The following is a 22,789-nucleotide window of genomic DNA, read 5'->3' on the forward strand; positions in this document are numbered from 1 at the left end:
GGAATTCACAGAACTAACTCAATGATCGAGAAGTCTGCTTATTCTCACTCCTGTTTCTAGACTGAACTACCTGTAAACCAGTCCAGGCAAACTGATGTCTCTTATTCTTGATGCCTTGATGATAGCCCATCCAGATGAAAGGATCTAGTGTCTCCCAACACGGACAATACGTGATCCCTTTTTTCCAAACGTACAACTTTAATATTTCCTGTAGGAGTTTACAAGGCTTCCATAAAACTCATCCACATCGTGGAGGTAGAAGTAAGTAAGAAAGAGGAGAGAAAAAGAGGCTGTAGATGGTCTTTTTTTGGGATTTATTCGGCTAAACTTATTTGTGGGAGGGAGGGGATGAAAAGAGAGAGGAAACGAGTTACAAAAGTGAATGGGCATTTTTCTTGGTATTATTTATCAAATAGCATCCCTCTTTTCTCCTCAAATCAATTGAACTGCTGCCTTAGACCACAAGAAGTCTCAGGATGCAAAAATGCTGCACTCAGGGTAATTTTTGTTCTGATGATCTTCCAAATGGCAGTGACATGGGAGAGGGTTAGAGATGAGCAAGGGTCACAGATGAGCATTGCCTATCTGTGAAGGAGTGTGAGAGCCTGTTGCAGGGGTTGGGGGTATGGAGAATGGGGGTTAGTCAACCTGGCTTGAGGTGGAGTTTGTCCTCGTTGAAAACCGAGAAACTGGCTGTCCTGGGATTTCCCACAACCCCTTGCAAGAGTGGTGATGTCTATCTTGGCTGTGACTGCAGAAAAGATGCATAAGTTGCGGAAGGTCTTACAGGCCTCATCATGGAAACTCCGTTTCCTTTTTCTCTCCTCCCACGCTTGTTTTCACTCTCAGTCCCAACTCACAGGCAGTGCTGGGGTATAGGCACAGTACAGCCAGAAGAGAAGAGAGGTCTGTCTGATACACGTCCCGGGAGGAGGCCCAGCGTGCTCAGGAGAAACCTAAGGTTGGGTCTTGGAAACCAAGAGTGAGGAGGAAGGCTGTGTGATATAAAGGAAGAAAGCACACACCTGGGACTCAGAACTTGTGTGTGTCCTGTTGATAACAGTTAACATTCTATGTGACTTCAGATAAGCCTCTCTCTCTCTTTCTGCCTCTGTCTCTCTCTCTGTGTCAGTTTCCTTCACTGCAAAATGAGCGATCAGGATTAGATGATCTCTCTGATCGCTTTGGGCGTTAAGTAAGAACAGAGGACCTATTTACTGCTTATTTTTTATCTCTTCTTAACAGCGTCATCCTTCTTTCACCATGTGGATTTGATGCACACTTCTGTACCCTGCTGCCCACTCCTTCTCCTTCCTTCTTTCCTTATTCCTGAAAATGTTCCAACTTTAGTGAATGGCTTAGACTGAGGGGAAATTAATAACAATAATAACTATATTTATTAAGCACCTCCTTTATACATCAGGGACTTAGTATGCATTATCTGATTTTTGATTTTTAAACCCCAATAACCCAACAAGTTTTGTACACTATGTTTTATGTTATGTACACTATGTTTATTTGAAGAAACTCAGGTTTAGAGGGGATAAGGAATTTCACTGAGGACACATATGCAGTGAGTAGACAGAACTGTGATTTCAGACAAGCTTTACTCCGATTGCACAGCCCCACACTCTTTCTCCAGTTTTCCTCCTCAAGAGTTGGCCATCCTTCCTAGACCCCTTCAAAATATCCCCACGGTAAGACATCTGTAACTAGAGCTGATATTTGGCAGGTACAGATTGGTAGGCCCATATGGTTGCTAAGATATTAAAATATGTTCATATCAGATTATGATAAATATTCATCATTCCAAGACTGCTGAGTGCCCATCACTAACCCAGCTACCCCAGCTCTTCCCACAAGACTCCCCAGATGGCACCAAAAACTCAGTGCCAAGCTAGCCACGCACTTGTAGGACCCAGTCACAGCACCGTGACTGGTGTCACCTCTGAGTTGCCTGTGCTACTCCATAACCATTGCTAAATGTTCTGAATGCCACAACAGTCTAAAAGTAACGTGAAATTCCAGGCAGACTCTCTCCTCTTACCTAGAACCTAGCTGGGCCCTGGCTGCTAAAGCACTCTAAGCCTGAGGAAGGCAAAACCACTTCATAACCATCTGGTTGGAGTCAAGAAGGAAAACTACACTAATAACCAAACAAAGCAACTCTTCCTTTACTAAGATTGTCACAAAGTCAAGCATAAATTACTTTTGGTTTACCTGCCTCTTCTATACTAGACTGTAAAATGGAGAGTTCATCTAGCATGTGAAATAGAGAATCTGCTAACATAGTTTCTCCTTCTTTTATCCTAAATTACATTTATTACTGACACCTGCATGGTGATCTTAGCTCATTCTCTTACTCTATTATTAGTGGAAAGATGATACAACTAGGGTCAGACTAATCTGAGTTTAAATCTCAGTACCACAAGATCCTAAATATATGACCTTGGACTAGTCACATATCTCTCTGAGCTTCAGATAACAATAATTAGCTCCAAGGAGATTGTTGGGATTAAGTGAAGTAGTTTGTGGGACAGTTTTATGGATAAATATAAGGAACTCTATACATCTCAGTTATTATGAGTACCTATTGCTTTGACTTGCCCATGTTTATATAAAGTGAATCTCTGACTACATTCCTTAGAAAAGAGACTGGAAGTAAGTTATGTTCTCGGTGTAGTAATAATCACATACCCATAAAGGTTTTCTCTGCTACTAAAGTTAATGCTTCTGCTGATGATTTTAGTTGGAAGATATTCCTTTCAAAGCTCTGAAACAACTCCCTAGTCTTTTTTTTTAAAATAAATTTATTTTACTTACTTATTTTTGGCTGCATTGGGTCTTCGTTGCTGTGTGCGGGCTTTCTCTAGTTGCGGCGAGCGGGGGCTACTCTTCTTTACGGTGTGCGGGCTTCTCATTGCGGTGGCTTCTCTTGTTGCGGAGCGCGGGCTCTAGGCGCTCGGGCTTCAGTAGTTGTGGCTCGCAGGCTCAATAGTTGTGGCGCACGGGTTTAGTTGCTCCGCGGCATGTGGGATCTTCCCCGACCAGGGATCAAACGCGTGTACCTTGCATTGGCAGGCGGATTCTTAACCACCACACCACCAGGGAAGCCCCCAGCTCCCTAGTCTTAAACCATTAATGGTGATTCCTCTTGTCTAACTTCAATCATGGTTGCTGCAATTTCTGCTTTGAACTATAACATCCTCAGAAAAAGAATTCTCTCCTACTGTACTTGGTTGTAGTCAGATTCCAGAACACTCAACAGATTGTGGAGAAATATTTTGGGAGTAAATCCCTAGAAAAATGTAGGAAAGAAGAAAAGACAAAGGACTGAAAATGATAGCAGAGGGGGAAAGGAGGCTTTGGGGTGGTTCAGGCAAGTAGAAACAGAACCAGCGTGGCATTCGTGTTGCTGTTTTTTTGGGGGTAGGGGGGTGGTTAGTGGGAATGTCAGAGAAAATATATCAGCAGGCATCAGACTTTCATCCCCACAGAAGATAGACTAAATGTAATATTATAGTCTAAACCAGCATCAAGAAAAATGGTACTCAAGATTCCAGAAGGAACTTTTGACCAGGGAATAAAAACTTACAATGAAAAATTCTGGAAAATATTTTTTTTAGGATAAGAGAAGTTGATAGTTTCAGCTTATAAGTTCAGTCAGATTTGTGTGGCCCTATGTTCTATCAACAAAGGGGTGTCGTGACTATGCCCCAAGCATAGTCCTTTTCATTAGAAGGCATCCAAAATATATACATTAGGATTTGAGACCATGTGGAAAGTCGGGAGCCCCTGGCCTATGATACACACTAGAGGGGGATAATATTTCAGCAGCAGTGTGACTCTTGGTCCTCTGCAGGTACAGTATCTACTGAGACCCTTCTGTTGCAATGTACCATGCACTGGCTTGAGGTAGGATTTAGGGGACGGGTTACAAGCAATGGTGGATAACGGCCAGAAAGGTAGCCACTTACGTCTTGTTGACTGTGGTCTAGGCGCATGTGCTGGGTGCTAGTGGTGGGCAAGAGAAAGGAGATGACTTGAGGAGCCCTTCAAAGTGTAGATAGAATGTGTTTGGGTAGAGAGGAAGGTGGCTGAAACTGGGTAAGCTAAAGCAAAGAAGCAGAAAAGTCCAAGAAGTGCTGGGGGTCCTTGAGCTCTCCTGACTGAATCACACTCCTTTGGGCTCCTTCTCAGCCTCCCTCATCCAGGCTCACCACTTTCCTGGGTCACTGAAGGTTTTAAGTCCAAGAACCTCGTAAGTCAGTGTTAATTTGAAAGGGAATTTGTTAAATGGCAAGTAACTCCAGAGGCCACTGGACCATTTCCTAATTATTACAAGAAAAACTACACAAATGCATCTTCTGTACAGGTATTATTCCTACAAATATTTCAGACTCAATTGGAATAAATTCATAAACATTGGTATTAGAGGCGAACTTTTACAACATTGAGTCCCACCAATTCATTTTTTAGAGGATGAAGTCAATGCCCAAATAGAAAACCTAATTGACTTGCCAGAAGTCAGTTAATTGGACAGAAAGTCTAGAAGAACGCCCAAGACTCCTGACTCCCATTAGCGCTCTTTTCACTGCACCAAACTCCATTGTACATCCAGGTGTGTGTGTGTGTTTTTTTTTTTTAAATTAATTAATTAATTAATTTATTTTTGGCTGTGTTGGGTCTTTGTTTCTGTGCGAGGGCTTTCTCTAGTTGCGGCGAGCGGGGGCCACTCTTCATCGCGGTGCGCGGGCCTCTCACTATCGCGGCCTCTCTTGTTGCGGAGCACAGGCTCCAGACGCGCAGGCTCAGTAGTTGTGGCTCACGGGCCCAGCTGCTCCGCAGCATGTGGGATCTTCCCAGACCAGGGCTCGAACCCGTGTCCCCTGCATTGGCAGGCAGATTCTCAACCACTGTGCCACCAGGGAAGCCCCCAGGTGTGTGTTTTTGTATGACCTGTTTGGAGGAAATATCTCCATGCCCTCTCTCTATCACCAGGGCCCCCCATGCTTTCAAAGGTGCCATCTTGACAGCTGTGTGCCTCCATCCTTCAGTTCTTTCTAACACTCTCACTGCCGATGTGCTCGTCTGATAACCATGTGTCACTTCCTCCAGATTTCCACAAAGAATACCCAGTTTCTCATCTCCAAGCAGCGCAGCTTCCCTCTGTTACCACTAACCAGACAATTTTATTTCTCCCGGCCTCCAAATACTGCTGTACTTATAGTGTTCCCACATAATGCCCTGTGAACAGCTCTCTATAACCCACGTGTGGCAGAGATTGGGGAAAATCAGTTAGGTTCTGTTTTAGGCATCAGGGACATAGCAGTGAACAACCCAGACAAAAATCTCTGTCCTTGTGGAGCTTCTATTTTAATCAGAAGAATAAACAATAAATTGGATTAACAAATAAAACATAAAGTATGTTAGTGATAAGAACAACAAAGAAGAAAATTAAGCAGGGAAGGAGCTCAGTGGAAGTGACTATCATTTGGAGGCTGTGGAAGCCAGGCCTGGCTTCACGGAGAAATTGGTTAAGAGTTGGACTTTCAGGTTAAGTGTGCCAAAGGCTGAGAGGGAAGAAGAGGGAGGGGAAAAACACGGGGAAAGCCTAGGGTTGAACGGGGGATAAGCATTTTCAGGGGGCAGAGGGGAAATGAGCCTGTATGAGTCTGACGTATTTTCAAAGATGTAGGAGGAGTGTGGGATAGATTCGCATCACAGAGGATGCTGAAACCAAAGTAGAGGCCTCCATCACTCATCTCAATTAGTGAGATTCTGACACTGTGCTAGGCTATAACATCCTCATTGAGAAACTGAGCCCAGAGAAAGGGATTGAATTTGCTAAGGCTATACCATTAGTAAGTGGCAGAATAAAGTGTGGGAGTTAAAGGTTCCTTCCTTCTTTCCTTCTTTTTCTCCTTCCTCCCCTCCTTCCTTTCCTCCTTCCTTCCCTTCTTCCTGCCTTCTTCCCTCCCTCTTTCCCTCCCTCCCTTCCTTCCTTCCTGAATTTCTGAATTCCTTTTAAATTCCCCTGATCACCAAATTAGTTCTTCTTATGACCTGAAGATTTCTTGTGATTTAGGTGAGATTCATTTGCTCTGGAAATTAAAGACAATAGGCAAGTCAGCCTTTGATATTTTCTTCCCCGGACTGACTGACACCAACCTATTAAATATTTTGGATGGAGGTGCAGGACTAGGTAAATGCACACTAACAAGGCTTTTTAGACTCTCTCCCTAAATTCTTTATAGTGGCAGTTTCGTCCTCATTTTATCACCTCATAACAGCTCTGGCCAAAGGACAACAAATTCTCTCTGCTACCCCTCTTTGTGGCTTCACAATGCACCACAGACTTCATTCAGTTGTTTAATTTCCCCTCAAAGGCACAGGCAGTGGAGAAAGGGCCGGGTGTCCAGGGTTAATAAAGTTTCATAGTGCCAACTGCTGTCTCTCCTTGGGGGAGAGACATGCCTTAGGCTGGACCTGAAGTAAAAGAATTTAGATCAGACAGCAGTAATTACGTACTATTTTTCTCTGGATATGTTTTGTCTGTAATAAGCAGAAACATCCAAAACAATTTTATTGCCCTAGGAATGCATTTTATGTTCAGGACTTTCTTTTCAAAAATAGGTATTTTAGTGCCTAAATCGTTGAATGCTTCACTGATGATTTTGTTTTTAAGTGTTTGAGAAGCAGAAGTCTCCGGAAACTGGCACTCTTCTTATTTATTTCCCCCTTTTATTTTTCCTAACTCCAGCAGTTAAAGGTGTAGCCATGAGGATGAAGCGTTTATGGCAGCTCCAGTGACAAGGGCTGGTCCCATCTCCACCTGTTCACTGTGGGGATTGTGAGTGCAGCTGGTGGGGAAGAGGCAGGAGGACAGAGTATAAGCCTGTACAATGACTGTACATTAGCCTCAAGTCTTTTTAAGCTCTATTTGGACAATCGAATGATTCATCCTCTCTGTCTTCCTCTTTGAATAAGTGGCTCGTGCCATCAGAATGTATCTCTTGGAAGAATACAGAGGTGTTGATTAGGCAGTGTTAAATGAAATATTAGCACACTGATGAACTGGACAATTAACTCAGAGCCATGGAGAAGCCCAAGCTGACAAATTAGAAAGTGATGATCCTGAAAGTGGTAACTGCTAATTGCTTCAGGCAATGTCTCCTTGTTTTTATTATGGGATTCTCCCCACCCTCATCCCTACCACTCCCAGAGAAATCCTATGCTAAATAGGAAACAAAACAAAACAAGCCCAGAATGACTGCAGTTCGACTGACATCCCTGTTGTGAGACCTTAGAAAATCCGTTTAACCTTTGAGATCTGAGACTTCATATATCTTTACGAGGATCAAATAAAGTGAAATTTGCACATTGCAAATTTAAAGATATTTAAATTACAATGGAAGATTCTGGGAGACAAATTTCTTAAGAACTAAAGAAAATGTTTTCTAATACAGCATTTCACCTATCATGAGAAGTAGCAGCTCTTCAAGTCAGAAGCGGTTTCTCAGTGTCCCTTAAATCATATGATATTTCGAGTTTCCAAACTTGGAAGACCTGGTGTTTAGATTGCTCAGAGCATCCCTTTTGTTGGAAGATGGAGGAAAAACCAGACATCTCCTCCCTCCTCCGGAACAGGCAGAGGGTTTCGCTCCTTTCTGCAGAGCTGGGAAGATGTGGGGACAGCCCTGGGGGTGGTGATTACTGACCAGAGGATGACAGAGCATCACTGTGTTCCAACTCTCAGGACAGCATCCCTGTGGCGGGAGGCCCTGAAGTCTGAACCAGCGCCATGGAGGGCTCTGTGCTGAGCCCCACGTCCTGGGAGAGGCGACGGGCCTGGCTCCGACAGAGCCGCCACTGGCAGACCCAGGTCCTGGAAGAGGAGGCCGCCGCAGCCCTGCAGGGTGTCCCAGATCCCGAGCCTTCTGGCCTGGATGATGTTTTCCAGGAAGGTAAGAGGCCATTAGACATCAAACAGACTTGCACGTTGTCTTGTGATATGGAAAACGTGCCACATGCCCAGGTCTGCAGTGCGGGCAGCGGGTTCTGGGTTTAGGTTAGGCACCCCCCCCATGAGGCTTATTTTGACTGGGTTAAATGAGTTTAAGGGAAGATGAGTAACGTAATATGAAGCATGAATTATGTGAGAAGGAAACAGCGTACGACTGGGAAAAAGGAAGAGGCGCACTTTTGCCTTGTCCTGAGCAGCTCTCTGTGAGGATCCGAGGCCAGGGTTCTCTATGAATGTTTGGAGTGTCTCTGTGTTGTCTGTGTAACAAGGTTACACGCAATCTGGGTGCCTGGGCTCTGGCTGCAACTCAGCTGTGTGACGTGACCTTTGGCAAGTCGCTCACCGCTCTAGGACGTGCTCGTCTAATTGAAGTATTAGTACCTGAAATAGTAATAGTACCTTTTCCACATGCCTCTCAGAGCTTCTTTTAGGTTCCAGTGACACTACAGACATAAGAATCAAAAGTAAAAAATAAATTAAAAAATAAATCTTAAATAAGTGAACCCACCCTCGCTTATTTGGTAGGAAACAAAAAGCGCAAACGCAAAATTGTGCTTTTTTTTTTCTTTCTGTTTTTTTCTTTTCCTTTTTTTTTTTTTAAAGAGAAGGATCTATTCCTGTTCCCAAACCTTGGGGTATTTTCCAAGTTTCTGGGAGAAAGGGGGCACAGAGGCAGAGAGAGAAGAAATATCCACTATTTTTATACACCGGTATATTCCTCTTTTATCTTAAAAGTTTTATGGGAAGAAAAAGGAGTCATGAGGTGGCTTATATAATGATAAGTTTGTGGAATGGGGTGAATTTCAGGGAGGAAGTCTGATTTCCTTCAGTTTCCACGGTGATCTGATGTCTGGCTTTTCTAGGGAATCCAATCAACAAGATTGAAGACTGGCTGCAGGATTGTGGGTAAGTGCTGGCGAGGCAGCTGGACTGAGCGTGGTTGATGGTCGGATGTGCTAACAGGCTCCGGCTCTTGAGAACTCAGAGAGCAGGGACATGAATTTTAATTGGGCGTAATGATTAGAAGTGAGGTTGAAATAAGGGAGAGGGGATTGTAAAGATTTGGGGTGAGTGTGGGGATTGGGGCTATGAATCAAGTGCGTCTCTGGGCTGAGACTAAGTTAGGGTGAGGATCTGGAAGTACAGGCTGGACCTGGTCTAAAACTAAGAAGGATGGAAATGTGTAGCCATAGGGAAGAGCTGGGCTAAATTCCAGATTCCTGCTCCATTGATTTTCCCTTCAGACTGGAGTTTTACACTGTGTAACAAAAGAGGAGTTAGAAACCTAATTGTTCTTATGGTCAGAGTACTTCTTCATTATGAATCATTATGTTGTTTATTTCTACTGCAGAACACAGGAAGAGGGGCTAAGGGTTTACCCCAGTCATTCAAAGCAGTGACGAATTGGAGCAGGTACTTCAAGGCAAAATGTAGTATCTCTTTCCTGAGAAACACATTAAAATTGGAAACCCTACACCCCCTCTGCCTGTACCATTTTAGGTTCAGTCTACCCAGACACAGAGGGAAAGCTTCTGTGACCTATTTAAGTGTGATCATTTGTGTGATAATGAATTCTCAGAACTTATCACTCCCGCCTACTCTTTATTTCCTCTTCAGAAATGTTTCAAGCTTTATATAGCCTTTTATCTAAACTTGTTTATTAACATATGAATAAACCCATTCTGGCTTTTTTGGTAGGAAATAAATAGCACTGCAGAATCCAAGGTTGTTTATTTTAACTCTGCCCTGGGAGGTAAGGCCAGGAAGAATTTATTTTGTGTTTTTGTTGTTTACAAAACATGTTGTCTTTATTGTCATAATCTGGTTCGGAATTTCAAAGTCAATTAAGGGTAATCAAAATATAGGGAAGTAAATGGATGGTGGTAATGTTTGCAGGTTTGGGTGTGTGAGAACTGTCCCAGGATTTAAAATGCTTCTCCAGATACGTACAGGAGAACCGGTGGGCTCAGTTACTGTCTTTATCCCATTAACTATTCTTCAGTCTTATCAATTCAAGTCAATAATTATTATTAACCGTTCGTTTGCTGACTGTCTGATTGTCTAAATGGCCTAGAGGGGTGCCAAGTAGTTTAAAATATGCTCCTTGACCGCAAACATACTACATTCTAGTTGAAAAGAATAAATTCCCAGAAATACAAGATTGTAAATTCCAGAAATCACCTTTCCCTACCTATATTCTACCAAGATAAACCCTGAACCAAAATTTATGATGAAAAAGTAGTCTGGTGAGTGAAAAGGCTCCAAGATTTGAGCCTAATTCTTGTGCTAACCATCTGTATAACCAGCTGTAAGCAAACAGCTGAAATTCTATCTCAGACTCGTCTTCTGTAAAGTGGAGAGCTAGAATAATAAAGTTGCAAAAGATTCTTGTGAGATTTAAATGATATATGTGTACAAGTGCTTTATACTCTGTAGTAATATGTGAGTGGTGTCAGGGAGGAAAGAATGTTCCTCTACCCTTCTTTCTAGGTTCTTCTTTAATTCTTTAATCTGAGAATTAAATTGACATGAGACAGATTAACAGGAGAAAATCAAACAAAAGTTTAATAACATGTATACATGGGAGACATCCCGGAGAACTGAGTAACTCACGAAAATGGTGAAACCCTCACCTTAAATACCATCCTCAGCTAAAGACAAAAGATGATAGTGAGGGTAGTGGTTTGGGACTTCAAAGGGGGGGAAGGCAATTCACATGGAGATGAAAAGGCAAATGTTTGGTAAACAAATACTTACTGGACTATGTAAAGACAACGGGATACCGAGCAGACTCTGATTTCCAACACACCTAGTTCATATTCTCTAGTGAGATCTCTATTCCTGTTACCGTCCCTCTATCCAAATTCTTTAGGCAGCTAAGGGAGAAGGTCAAAGTTTCTTCCTGAGTCTTTTGAGCCTTGGTTGTTTTCAGCTTGAAATAATCCACATGCCAAAGAGACATTTCAGGGTGGCAAATTTTGCTCCCCTACATGAAGTTTATAAAGGTGAGCTTTATGCTACTTTAAAATTTCACAAAATAAGTCCATCTATCTATTTACCTGGCATCTATCTGTATCCTTTTATTTATCAGAAAAGTGTGTCCAGATATGATACATATCAACTTTAGGACAGTGATTACCTCTAGGAAGGAAGAAAGTTAGAAAGGAAGGGGAGTAAAACTTCTCCTGAAAATATCTAACTATCTGAGGGCCAGTTCTGTCAGTTTTCCCAGAGCACAAAAGTGCCTTCTCCTGATCTTTGTCCTGAAATCCCTTCAAGGTGTATTGTAGGTCAGCGACTGCAGTGGCTAATGACTTGATTCTTGTAGAACTGGATGGTGGGCAACATTCTTCATTTTGCAATCCCCTCCCTTTCAGTCTTAATTTCGACCAAGCTTTGAGAGGCACTTCATGACCAGTTTGTCCCATGGCACTAGGAATGCTTATTCCCAGGTCAGGTGAGGATTTCTTTGATAGGCCACTCAATATGCTATTACTGGACTAGGCCTTGTTAACAGTAGCCAAAAGCCTCTGGACCACCTGTCTTGCTGGTCTGTTATGGTCCAGGAAATTATTTCCTCTTGCTGTTTCTTCCTATATCTAGACTTACACTATCACTATTATTGATCTTATAGAACTACATATTTGATCAATCATTTCAAGTTGCCTAATCATCATTAATTTGATCTGAGGCTCAGTCACACATACGGTAATGCAAGAAAAAATAATCTTGTAAAATAAGATTACAAGTAATATAGCTAGTAATGTTAATAGGTCATAAGTAAGTATTGAAGCTAAGAACTTCTATTAGGTGCTGCACTGTATCTCCCCAGGTCATCTGACCAGTCTGTTCTGCACCAGTCACTATCTTTAAGGGAAATGACATATTGGAATTGTACATAAAGTTCACCAAAGATGTTTGCACGTACAAGGCGAGAGGTGGGTCATCACGACCACATACATAGGACTGAGAAAGAAATATTATCATCTAGGGCATTACATGGCTGGTGCCAGAAGAAGAAAAATTGATCTCTACGGTTGAGCAGATATTTCTGCCATTGCAGAGGTCTGGTTAATGCATAATGCAGGTGTACAATGCACACCAGAGGGGAGGAAGGAGGCCAAAACAGGCAGGAAAAAAAATTTGTTTAAATTTTTGTCTTGCCTGAAAATGGATTTTTATTTCGTCAGTCTCTGCAGGCAGAATCTATGGAAATTGCTGGAAGAAGCTAAAAATAGCCACATGCTTCTTCTCACAGTCCAATCCTCCTCCCTACTCTTTGTTTATGAATTGGGTATACAGGAAGAGCAGTAGCTTGGCTCTTCTATGTCAGACTTGAAATGATGCTAAGGAACCTTTCAGTGCAAATGTGGAGAGGAGCAGCTATGGATCTAGTCTCTAGTCATTGATTTTATGTTCTAAGCAATAACTCATGAAAGACCTGGGACTTGGATGAGGGACATGAAATTTCAGACCATCATGCTCAGAGGAGCTGAGCATGGATCAACAGATCCAGGCCTATGTCCATACTTGTGTGGTGTATCCCACATACACATAGAAAAGCATACCATCACAAGGGTCAGCCTGAGCTGGTCCTCATATAGAGACTATGGACATGCCTGCTAGGGCGCAGCTAGAAAATAGAAATGAAGGATGCACACCCAACAAATATTGTGTTACTAAATTTTGCTTTGGGCAAATAAGGAATTTTATCAGTGGTATTTTTTAATGTAAATTTTATTGAAGTATAGCATACATATCAGTAGCATTTTTCTTTTTAATATAAATTGTAGTGCAACTCAATGGATGTAAATTTCAGCTATGCTAGATGAATAAATTCTAGCGACCTGCTGTACAACATAGTGCCTATAGCTAACAATATGGTATTGTGCACTTCAAAATTTGTTAAGAGGGTAAATCTCATATTAAGTGTTCTTACCTCAAAAAAAAAAAAAAAATCAAAGGGAAACAAGGATACTCTGGGAGTTGTTGGATGTGTCTGTTAGTTCGATTGGTGATGGATGGTATCACAAGTGTTTACATATGTCCAAGCTCATCAAGTTGCACACATTAAATATGTGCAGTTCCTTGTTTATCAATTATACCTAAATAAAGCTGTATATAAATATACATATAAATATCCATATAAATATAAATATAAAATAATAGCAATATAAATTGTGTTGAAGTATAAAGTATTTACTGAAAAATAAACGAGTCTTAAATATATGGTTCAATGAATTTTCTCAAAGGGAATATAGTGATGAAATCTGAAATAGAACATCACTAGCACTCCAGAAGCTCCTTCTGTCCCCTTCTGTTCACTGCCCTGCTTCCAAGGGTAACCAATACCCTGACTTGTAGCATCAAAGATAAATTTTGTACTTTTTAAACTTTATATAAATAGAATCATACAATATGCACTGTTTTATGTGTCTTTTTTTTGTTCAGCATTATGTTTGTGATGTTCATCCATGTGTTTGCATGCAGCAGTAGCTCATTCTTTTCCATTGTTGTGTAGCATTGTCTATTGATGATGCAATTTATCCATTTTACAATAACTAGAGATTTGGGGGTCTGCCGATTCTGAGTTATTGTAAACATTATTTCTTTTGGTGAACGTATACAGGCATTTCCATTGATTGCATACCTAGAAGTGTAACAGTAGTGTGTTTTATTGTAGTTAGAGTAATTGTAGGCTTTAGTAGTTGCATTACTGTGTAGCTACAGCACAAGCATTAAATGCAACAGTAGATCTCAGCATTCTAGTAGTTGACTATATTGTTATCATAGTGTTTTTTAATAGTAATAGGAAATATTAATTTATACTAATATTTGTAATGTTATATATACTAACACGCTTGTAGTATTATAATATATATCTTTATGTAATTATATATTAGGAAGAGAAGTATGTATTTGTAGTTATAGTTGTGTTTATTAGAGTTACCCATTCTTAATTACCTTGAGTATCATTCCACATTTTATAGCATATATTGATGTACAGTTTTTCTCATGAGGACATGTAAAAATCCAGATTTTAGACAATATTGTTGACTTTTTCACTATTGAAAGGAAAGTACCAGCAAAAGATGTCTATATATGTAGGGATTTATTTTGTAAAGTTAAACACAGCTCGTTCTACAGATGTTGAGTCTATAAGCCCATTTTCATTATTAAACATTTTGTGAACTGATACTCCCAATAGCCTGAGAGGTGCCTGGATCTCTGGAGACTGATAAAGGAGAAGGCTCGTTTAAGACCAGCTCCAGTGGATGCTCTCCAGTCAGTTTCCCTGTTAACTCACTTGAACAACTCTTCTCTATTCCAGCCTCCATTTGAGATGACATTCAAAGCATCATGCGCAACTTCCATTTTTAAAACTTTCAGGAAAGCCAACTATAAAACTCACAACACGTCAGTGTTTGAAGTGAACTTAGATAATGATAATATCTAGGCATCTAAATCCCCTTACTTAATATTTGGGAACATAGCAGCAGCCAGGAGCCAGGACTGGAATCCAGGTGCTCTGGTCCCTGTTCAAAGCTTTTTCACAGACAACTTCAATCACCCGTTTGAGACAGCGAATTTCTTCCTCATTTAAGTTGTTTCTCACTACCATGGATGCTGAATTCCGATTGTTCTTCCTGTGGAGACAGTAAATGTTTGATAAGCCCATATCGCAAAATGTAGAAATGTAATCTCTAACCAAGATGCGGTTCCTGCTGCTTCCTGAAAGACGTGATATTCAGCAAGAACGGGGCTCAGAGAAAAGGAAGGAGGTGTAGGTAGATAAGATGACCTCCTAAAAGTTGTTTCTTAGTTTCAATATTTGTATTTGTGATGGAAAGTTTATGGCACCCAGACCCCTGCTTCTGTGAATATATTTCTCCAGTTTTGCTTCCATATCTTTCCTATTTCCTAGCTACTGAAGAATCATTGCTAAACTGACTTGGGACACTGTTATCAGCACAATGGCAGCACAGTCTAAAATACAGCACCATGGCAGTTTATGAAGTTTTATGTATATACATATATATGTGTGTGTATCATACTAATAATTTCCTTGGGATGTAAAATTATTTTATGTAAGAAATTGTGGTGTGTGTCTGTGTGTTGGCAAGATCTCTAACAACTCTCAAATCCATTATCTAACAAATCTCAAATCCATTATTCCTGCTTTAACTAATTCTATTTATTATTAATTAGGATGAAAATGAATAAATGTGATGAACAAAAAATAAATAAATAAATAAATAAAATAAAATACAGCACCTTCTGTCTACCTCTATGAATTTGTTAGTCAAATCATCACTCTCCATTTTCTTCAACATAAAAGCAATTTAAATACTACTGACTCTCATTGGAAAATTACGTGAACTTGTGGGAAATATTTGAAGAAAAGCCCTTTCGAAAATGTAGTGATTTAAACCTATGAGATTCTTTTTGGTTTTTAGATACTTTGAAGAAGGGTTTTTTGAGGAAGCCGGACAGCCGATCCACAACGGTAAGTAGAGGCTCTGTTCTTTCTCCTCTTGTTCCTCTACCTTAGACAGCGACACGGCTGTGTGTGTGTGTGTACATGCACATGTGTATGCGTGCGTAAGATGCTATCTTTTCATTGCCTACAGAACGCCTATTAGTGGTCATAAGACAGTCCAGGAGGCCCAGAAGATAGAGTAAGTGTTGGGTCAGAGCCCACAGGCTGACTAGTCCTCAAAGGTTATCTTCTGTTAGTGGCTGCTCAGCTAACAACCACTGCTATGGAAAACGAGCTTTATAAAATATGTGTGTCGATGTAGAGAACAAACGTATGGACACCAAGGGGGAAAAGTGATGGGGGGGTGGTGGTGGGATGAATTGGGAGATTGGGATTTACATATATACACTAATATGTATAAAATGGATAACTAATAAGAACCTGCTGTATAAAAAAATAAAATAAAATTCAAAATAAAATAAAATATGTGTGTCTATGTATGTATGTCTGTGTGTGAGTGCATACCCCCATGTGCCAATTCTTTGGCAGAGGATTGTGTACATGACTATGTGATATAGGGGGCAGGTTAATTATAGGTGAGTTTTTACACGATTTTTTAAATCAAAATATGAATGTGATTTCTGAGGTAGTATATGTATGGCTGGGGTAGTTTTTCAAACATGTGGATGTATGATGTAATTGTGTGGTTGTAGATGTGTATACAAAGGTGTGATTGTGTGTGTGAGTCCAAGCCTGATTTTCTGCAGCCTTTGCCTTATTATTTGACAGGGTGCCCCAGCCATGGAACCAGCTTTGAAGATGACTTGACCCTCGGAGCAGAAGGTAAGTGGCACAGCTCTCTGAGGTTGGGATTGAGGAAGAGGCTATCCACTGGATGAATTAAGGATAGAATGGAAGGGGAGAACTGCAGAAAGTAGCAGCCCATCCCTGGGGTCTTATCTACAGGGAAAGAGCAATCTCATATGATCTAATGGAGAACTCAGAAAGTGTCACATGCCCAGAAGTACTTCCTCATCAGCCTATCAAGACATCTACTGGTCCATCATTGGAGCTTTCCTTCAGCCCCTGAATATATAAAATCACCATAAAAGTGGCTGCCCAGACATCTTTGAGATGGTTTTCTGTATAGGAAGCCCCAGGCAGCCTGAGTACTGGGTGTAAGAGAGAGACTCCATTGGAGGAAAATAAGGGCTGGGATAAAGGATGGAGGTGCCGCAACCTACCAGTGTCTTCTGGTACCCGTAGAGACTCAAGTGGTGAGGCAGGAACACTAGCCTGGGGGCCTGAATGACTCTGTCCTCCTCAGGACAGAGAAACTCTTGTCTGGGCACCAGGCATGGTTCAGAAGTTCAGAGGCTTGGGGCCAGTTTTTCTCTGCTATATTTGTCCAGGTCTGTGTTTGATAATCTTCAGATACTTATATAAAGAACAGAGTTCATGGGATTCAGGGGCCTATAGTAGTGGCAGAGGGGAACAGAGGGGGCTGAGTTTTAAGCTCGGAGGGGCAGCTTAGGTGATTTGCATTTTCCCTTCTAACTTTTTCTTTGCCTTTCTGTTCCTCGTCCAGCCACACTGTTGGCCACCAACAGCAAACTCTTCTCCAGGTAAGTGTTCGGTTGAGCCAGGCTGAACGATGTCTCCTTCAGGACCTACTGAACTGGGGTGAGTGTCAGAGTCCAAGAAATTAAAAACAAAGAGCTGAAGATTCACAATAGAGTGTGAGATTTCCAACTAGGAATGAGACCATAGATTGAGTTTTTACAGTAGATGGTTCAAAGGTACCCAGCAGGGAGTGACAGTGCCCAGTAGGGCATGTCTAGGAACCAGGGTGCAGACTGCTTACAAGATTAGTATGACTTCAACGTTGATCCCTGCAGGAGTTTCCTGGAGACAGCCCGGCCTGGGCAGCTACTGGATCTTGGCTGCAGTTTGGCTTCCAGCAGCATGACTGGTGGGACCAACAGGACTAGTTCAAGGTAGGTGCCAAGTTTGGCAGGGGTGTAAGGGCGGGGAATATGAGAGGTAGAGGAGAATGGAACTAAGAACCATTGCCAGTTTTTTTCTGGGATATACTACTAGAGCTTTTATGCAGTCACAGGCTTGACAAGCATAACAATATTTGCTTCAAGAATAGTAGGGATGCAGAGGAATCTACTGCTCAGAGCTGGATGCTGTGTGTAAAATACAGGTGTCTCCTCCCCTGCACCTTGTACCCCAGGAGGTGTAGTATTGGTACCATCACAGTTCCTGGACTTATAAGTACTCAGTAAACAATCTATAAATGTATTAATTGATTGATTGATTGGTTGATTGAGGCAATAAAATACTGATTCATTCAGATAATTTTGTACCCCCAAATGCAGGCCAGGCAATGACTGTCTGGAATTTGAAGATGAAGCAGACAAAGAGTTTGCCCCAAGGAGCCCACCAAGCCTATAGGGTGAACAAAATACACAAATAACTTTAAAACAAGATGGAAAGTGATGAAAACTAGTGTGCTATAATAAAAATTGTTTGGAATTTGGAGTCAAAGTTTGAATTTGAGACCTTATTAGCTATTAACTATCTTTAGTGATTTGTCTTTACTGAACCTTAGCCCTGGCAACACCCCAGTTCAGTTAACACAGAATCTCTGGAGATGAGACTCAAATATCTGCATTAAAAATTTTTTTCGAAGTATATTTGATTTACAACGCTTCAGGTGTACAGCAAAGTGATTCAGATATATATATATATATATATATATATATATATATATATATATATATATTCTTTTTCAGATTCTTTCCCATTATAGGTTATTGCAAGATATTGAGTATAGTTCTCTGTGCTGTATAGTAGGTCCTTATTGTTTACTGTTTTATATATAGTAGTGTATATGTGTTCATCGCAAACTCCTAATTTATCTTTCCCCATCCTCTGCTATCGCCTTTGGTAACCTTAAGTTTGTTTTCTATGTCTGTGAGTCTATTTCTGTTTTGTAAATAAGTTCATTGGAATCATTTTTTTAGATTCCACATATAAGTGATATCATATGATAGTTATCTGTCTCTGTCTGACTTACTTCACTTAGTATGATAATTTCTAGATTTATCCATGTTGCTGCAAATGGCATTAGTTCATTCTTTTTTATGGCTGAGTAATATTCCATTGTATATATATACCACATCTTCTTTATCCATTCATCTGTTGATGGACATTTAAGTTGCTTCCGTGTCTTGGCTGTTGTAAATAGTGCTGCTATGAACAATGGGGTGAATGTATCTTTCGAATTAGAGTTTTCATCTTTTCTGGGTATGTGTCCAGGAGTAGGATTCCTGGATCATATGGTAACTCTGTTTTTAGTTTTTTTGAGGAATCTCCATACTGTTCTGCATAGTAACTGCCCAATTTACATTCCCACCAACAGTGTAGGAGGGTTCCCTTTCTTCCACACCCTCTCCAGCATTTATTATTTGTAGACTTTTTTTTTTTAATTTATTTTTGGCTGTGTTGGGTCTTCGTTGCTGCATGTGGGCTTTCTCTAGTTGCGGTGAGTGGGGCTACTCTTCATTGCAGTGTGCAGGCTTCTCATTGCAGTGGCTTCTCTTGTTGTGGAGCACAGGCTCTAGGTGCATGGGCTTCAGTAGTTGCAGCATGCGGGCTTCAGTAGTTGTGGCTCGCGGGCTCTAGAGCGCAGGCTCAGTAGTTGTGGTGCACGGGCTTAGTTGCTCCACGGCATGTGGAATCTTCCCCTACCAGGGATCAAATGCATGTACCCTGCATTGGCAGGCGGATTCTTAACCACTGCGCCACCAGGGAAGCCCTGTAGACTTTTTGATGATGGCCATTCTGACTGGTGTGAGGTGATACCTCATTGTAGTTTTGATTTTCAATTCTCTAATAATTAGCAATGTTGAGCATCTTTTCATGTGCCTACTGGCCATCTGTATGTTTTCTTTGGGAAAATGTCTATTGAGGTCTTCTGCCCATTTTCTAATTACGTTCTTTGTTTTTTGATATTGAGATGTATGAGCTATTTATACATTTTGGATATCAACCCAATATCAGTCATATCATTTGAAAATATTTTCTCCCATTTAGTAAGTTGTCTTTTCATTCTATCAGTAATTTCCTTTGCTGTGCAAAAGGCTTTAAGGTTAATTAAGTGCCATTTGTCCATTTTAGCTTTTGTTTCCTTTGCCTTACGAGAGAGATCAAAAAAAATATTGCTACAATTTATGTCAAAGAGTATTCTGCTTGTGTTTTCCTCTAGGAGTTTTATGACTTCTGTTCTTATGGAACAGTGTTTACGCATTTTGAGTTTATTTTTTTATACAGGGTGAGAAAATTTTCTAATTCTTTTACATGTAGCTATCCAATTTCCCAGCACCACTTATTAAAGAGACAGTCTTTTCCCCATTGTATACTCTTGCTTCCTTTATCATGCACTATAAGTGCATAGTTTTTTCCTGGGCTCTCTATTCTGTTCCATTGATCTATATATCTGTTTTTGTGCCAGTACCAAACTGTTCTGATGACTATAGCTTTATAACCGGGTCTGAAGTGGACACAAGTCACCTCTTCCCCCCGGGGTGTGCTGGCAGCTATCACCTTAGTGGAAGCTGTGGCTGGAGATGGAGGGGCTAGAGCCAGAGTCTGGTGTGAGCCAGGGCTTCTCCTGTGCTCAGTGGCTCACAGCACCCTATCCGGGGCAAGATTGTGTCCTAAGTTGTTGGAGCAGAATTCCTGAGGGTCAGGTCTGAGCTGGTTCCATTCCCTCTGAGTGTGTGCTCTCCTGCATCCCAGCATTGATACCTTCGCCCCAGAGGGGAGCAGGGCTGGAGCAAGAAGGGCCGGGGCAGGTGCCCATTGCAAGCAAGGGCCCATTGGGGAGCGGTCCTGGCACACGAGTCAGCGTTCCAGACCGCTCTCCATCTGCCTCTGCTGGGAGCACCAGTAATGGCTGCCATCGCCCCATTCAGATGTAGCGCCAGGTCCAAGCCAGCTCCATCGCCCACAACTACACACTCTTCTCAGTAATGGCAGCCTTCACCCTAGTGGAGAGCTGCACCATGGAGCAAGAGGAACTAGAGTGGGTGCCCCGTGTGGGTCGCAGGAAGCTGGCCAGAGACAAGGCACTTTCAATCTGCTTCCTCCTCCTTGTCTCAGGGAGTCACGAACGAGTGCGCTCTCTTCGCGAGCAGAGTCTAGGGTTCCTGCAGCCCTCCTGTTAGTCCCACTGGTTGTCAAGCCAGCTAATGGGACTCCTCTGCCCAGCATCAGACCCTAGGGCTGGGGTGCCCAATTTGTGGTTTGAACCGCCCACTCCCCAGGGAGGATCTCAGAGCCCATGTAATCCCCCTCTTCCTCTGTGTCCCCTTGCAGGGATGCAGGTCCTGCTGACTGTTTCTCTTCTCTTCCTACCCAATTCCATGTAGATCTTGCTTTACAGCCTTGGCTGTGTAAGAGTGTATCAGTCTCCAATGTGTTTTCAGCGAGAATTGCTCCTCATGGAGATGTATTTTTGATCTGTTCGTTGGGGTGGGTGAACTCAGCATCTTCCTTCTCTGCCACCTTGATCTCCCCCCTCCTCGGTGATCTAGTCTTATGCCCACAATTCAGATAAGGAAACTTAGGATCATGAAGATAAAATTGGCAGTTAGGAGGAATGCATGAAAATAGATCCAGGGATTCCAATTATCCAGCTATTACTTGAATAAGATGGTCTTGATTTGGATCAAAAAGCCCAGCATCCTTTCTGAAGAGAGTAACAGTGATTAGTCAAAGCCTCAAATAATTCACAGCTCCCCTACCCACATTGTTGTTTGGAACACATAGTTGGTGAGCTGTAGTGTCACCCAGCTTGGTGCTACCAAGCTTTGGATGTAGACATATGTTGGTGCCATACCGAGAGAGAGACAGAGACAGAGACAGAGAGACAGACAGAGACAGAGAGAAAGTGTTTGGTCTGTAATGCAGGACTTCTGTCCTGAAATTGTGCTGTAAAGGGGCCTACTTCTCAAAAGCAGGTTTGAGCATACCTGTATAGATAAAATTTTATTCTCAGGGTGAGCATAAAATGAGTTTTATGTTCCTTACACACTCATTGCCTGGTTGTTCCACACAGCCACCGGCACAAGCTGGGTAGCAAGTTACAAAGCGCTTGGCAAAAGCCAGCTGTATCATAGTATGTGCAAGTGGGAACTGACAGGTTAATAACACAACCGCAAGGTTTCTTTGCATCTAGACTGCTTTTGATTTTTCAGATCCCTCTCATAGCAAATTTTCATTCATCTGTTATCACTGTAGTCATGACAGAATCTCGTTCAATTTTTAAACCAGGGCGAGATTGTAATTCCCATGTTTCAGACAGAGAGTTTAGATTCAGAGAAGTGAAAGCTTTTCTCAGTCACAGTGGTAGATGGAGAAATGGCCGGAAAGGTGTCTCAGTCTCCTGACACTTTTATTAGATACTCTGGATTACCCTGTGTCTCAAAGCTTTGCTTGTTTACCCAAACCCCCTCTTTGCAGCATCTCAGAGATTCTGGACAAGGTGCAAGAAGATGCAGAAGATGTCCTTTTCAGTCTGGGCTTTGGCCAGGAGGACCACAAAGACACTTCTCGAATTCCTGCCCGATTTTTCACCACCCCCTCTCAGGCCAAAGGCATTGATTTCCAGCTCTTCCTGAAGTCCCAGATGCGGAGGATTGAGATGGAAGACCCATGCCTCATGCTGGCCAGTGAGTGTTACCACAGATATATGCTCAACTTCTCTCCCAGCCTCCAGTCATCCACAACAGGGATCAGTGGCTCTAAATCTCACTTTCTCTTGGTCAGCTTCACTCGACCTTTGTCTCTTGTGTCTCTTTCTTCCTATGCTGTCTTCAGTGAAGATAGAGAACTTTGACTTCTGCTTCTCTCTCTTGAAGAAATTGTCTTCAAGAGACCTCATATCACTATTACTTTCTTTAGATCTTCTCTCTTTTAGCTGAATCAAATGGGAAGAATGTCTTTAAATCTTGTCCCCATTTTCTATTTCTCAGTTGGAATTATTGAATGTTCCCCATTTATAGCCACTACATTAAAATCATTTCCATTTAGGACAGTGGTTCTGTTAATTATGTTAAATTGTGAAGGAGTTAATAAAACATTCATATTCATAGGCTTTTCTTCCAGAGAAGGAAGGGCTCAGGAATATTTATTTTAAGTAAGCACGCCGATGATTCTTATGTACAATCCTTAGACCACATCTAGGGAAACAATGATTTAAGTTGTCCCAA

The 22,789-nt window shown here is 41.7% G+C and overlaps 1 protein-coding gene across 5 annotated transcripts in view; it reads left to right on the top strand.

The window, feature by feature from the left end:
- Positions 1–22,789, top strand: part of TESPA1 (thymocyte expressed, positive selection associated 1) — a 56,741-nt gene that overhangs the window by 14,608 nt on the left and 19,344 nt on the right. For 2 of the 5 annotated variants that reach the window (XM_082421806.1, XM_082421810.1), the window contains exons 1-7: positions 4,639–7,967; positions 8,890–8,932; positions 15,484–15,533; positions 16,296–16,349; positions 17,095–17,131; positions 17,405–17,503; positions 22,041–22,249. In XM_082421806.1, coding sequence (XP_082277932.1) covers positions 7,805–7,967; positions 8,890–8,932; positions 15,484–15,533; positions 16,296–16,349; positions 17,095–17,131; positions 17,405–17,503; positions 22,041–22,249 — 655 coding nt within the window. In that variant the 5' untranslated portion in view covers positions 4,639–7,804. Of the gene's footprint in view, positions 1–4,638; positions 9,440–15,483; positions 15,534–16,295; positions 16,350–17,094; positions 17,132–17,404; positions 17,504–22,040; positions 22,250–22,789 lie in introns of those variants that run through there. The other 3 variants (XM_082421808.1, XM_082421807.1, XM_082421809.1) reach the window with 3 other exon arrangements.

This window comes from Balaenoptera physalus, assembly GCF_965194825.1.
Source record: "Balaenoptera physalus genome assembly, chromosome: 13".
Lineage (NCBI taxonomy): Eukaryota > Metazoa > Chordata > Mammalia > Artiodactyla > Balaenopteridae > Balaenoptera > Balaenoptera physalus.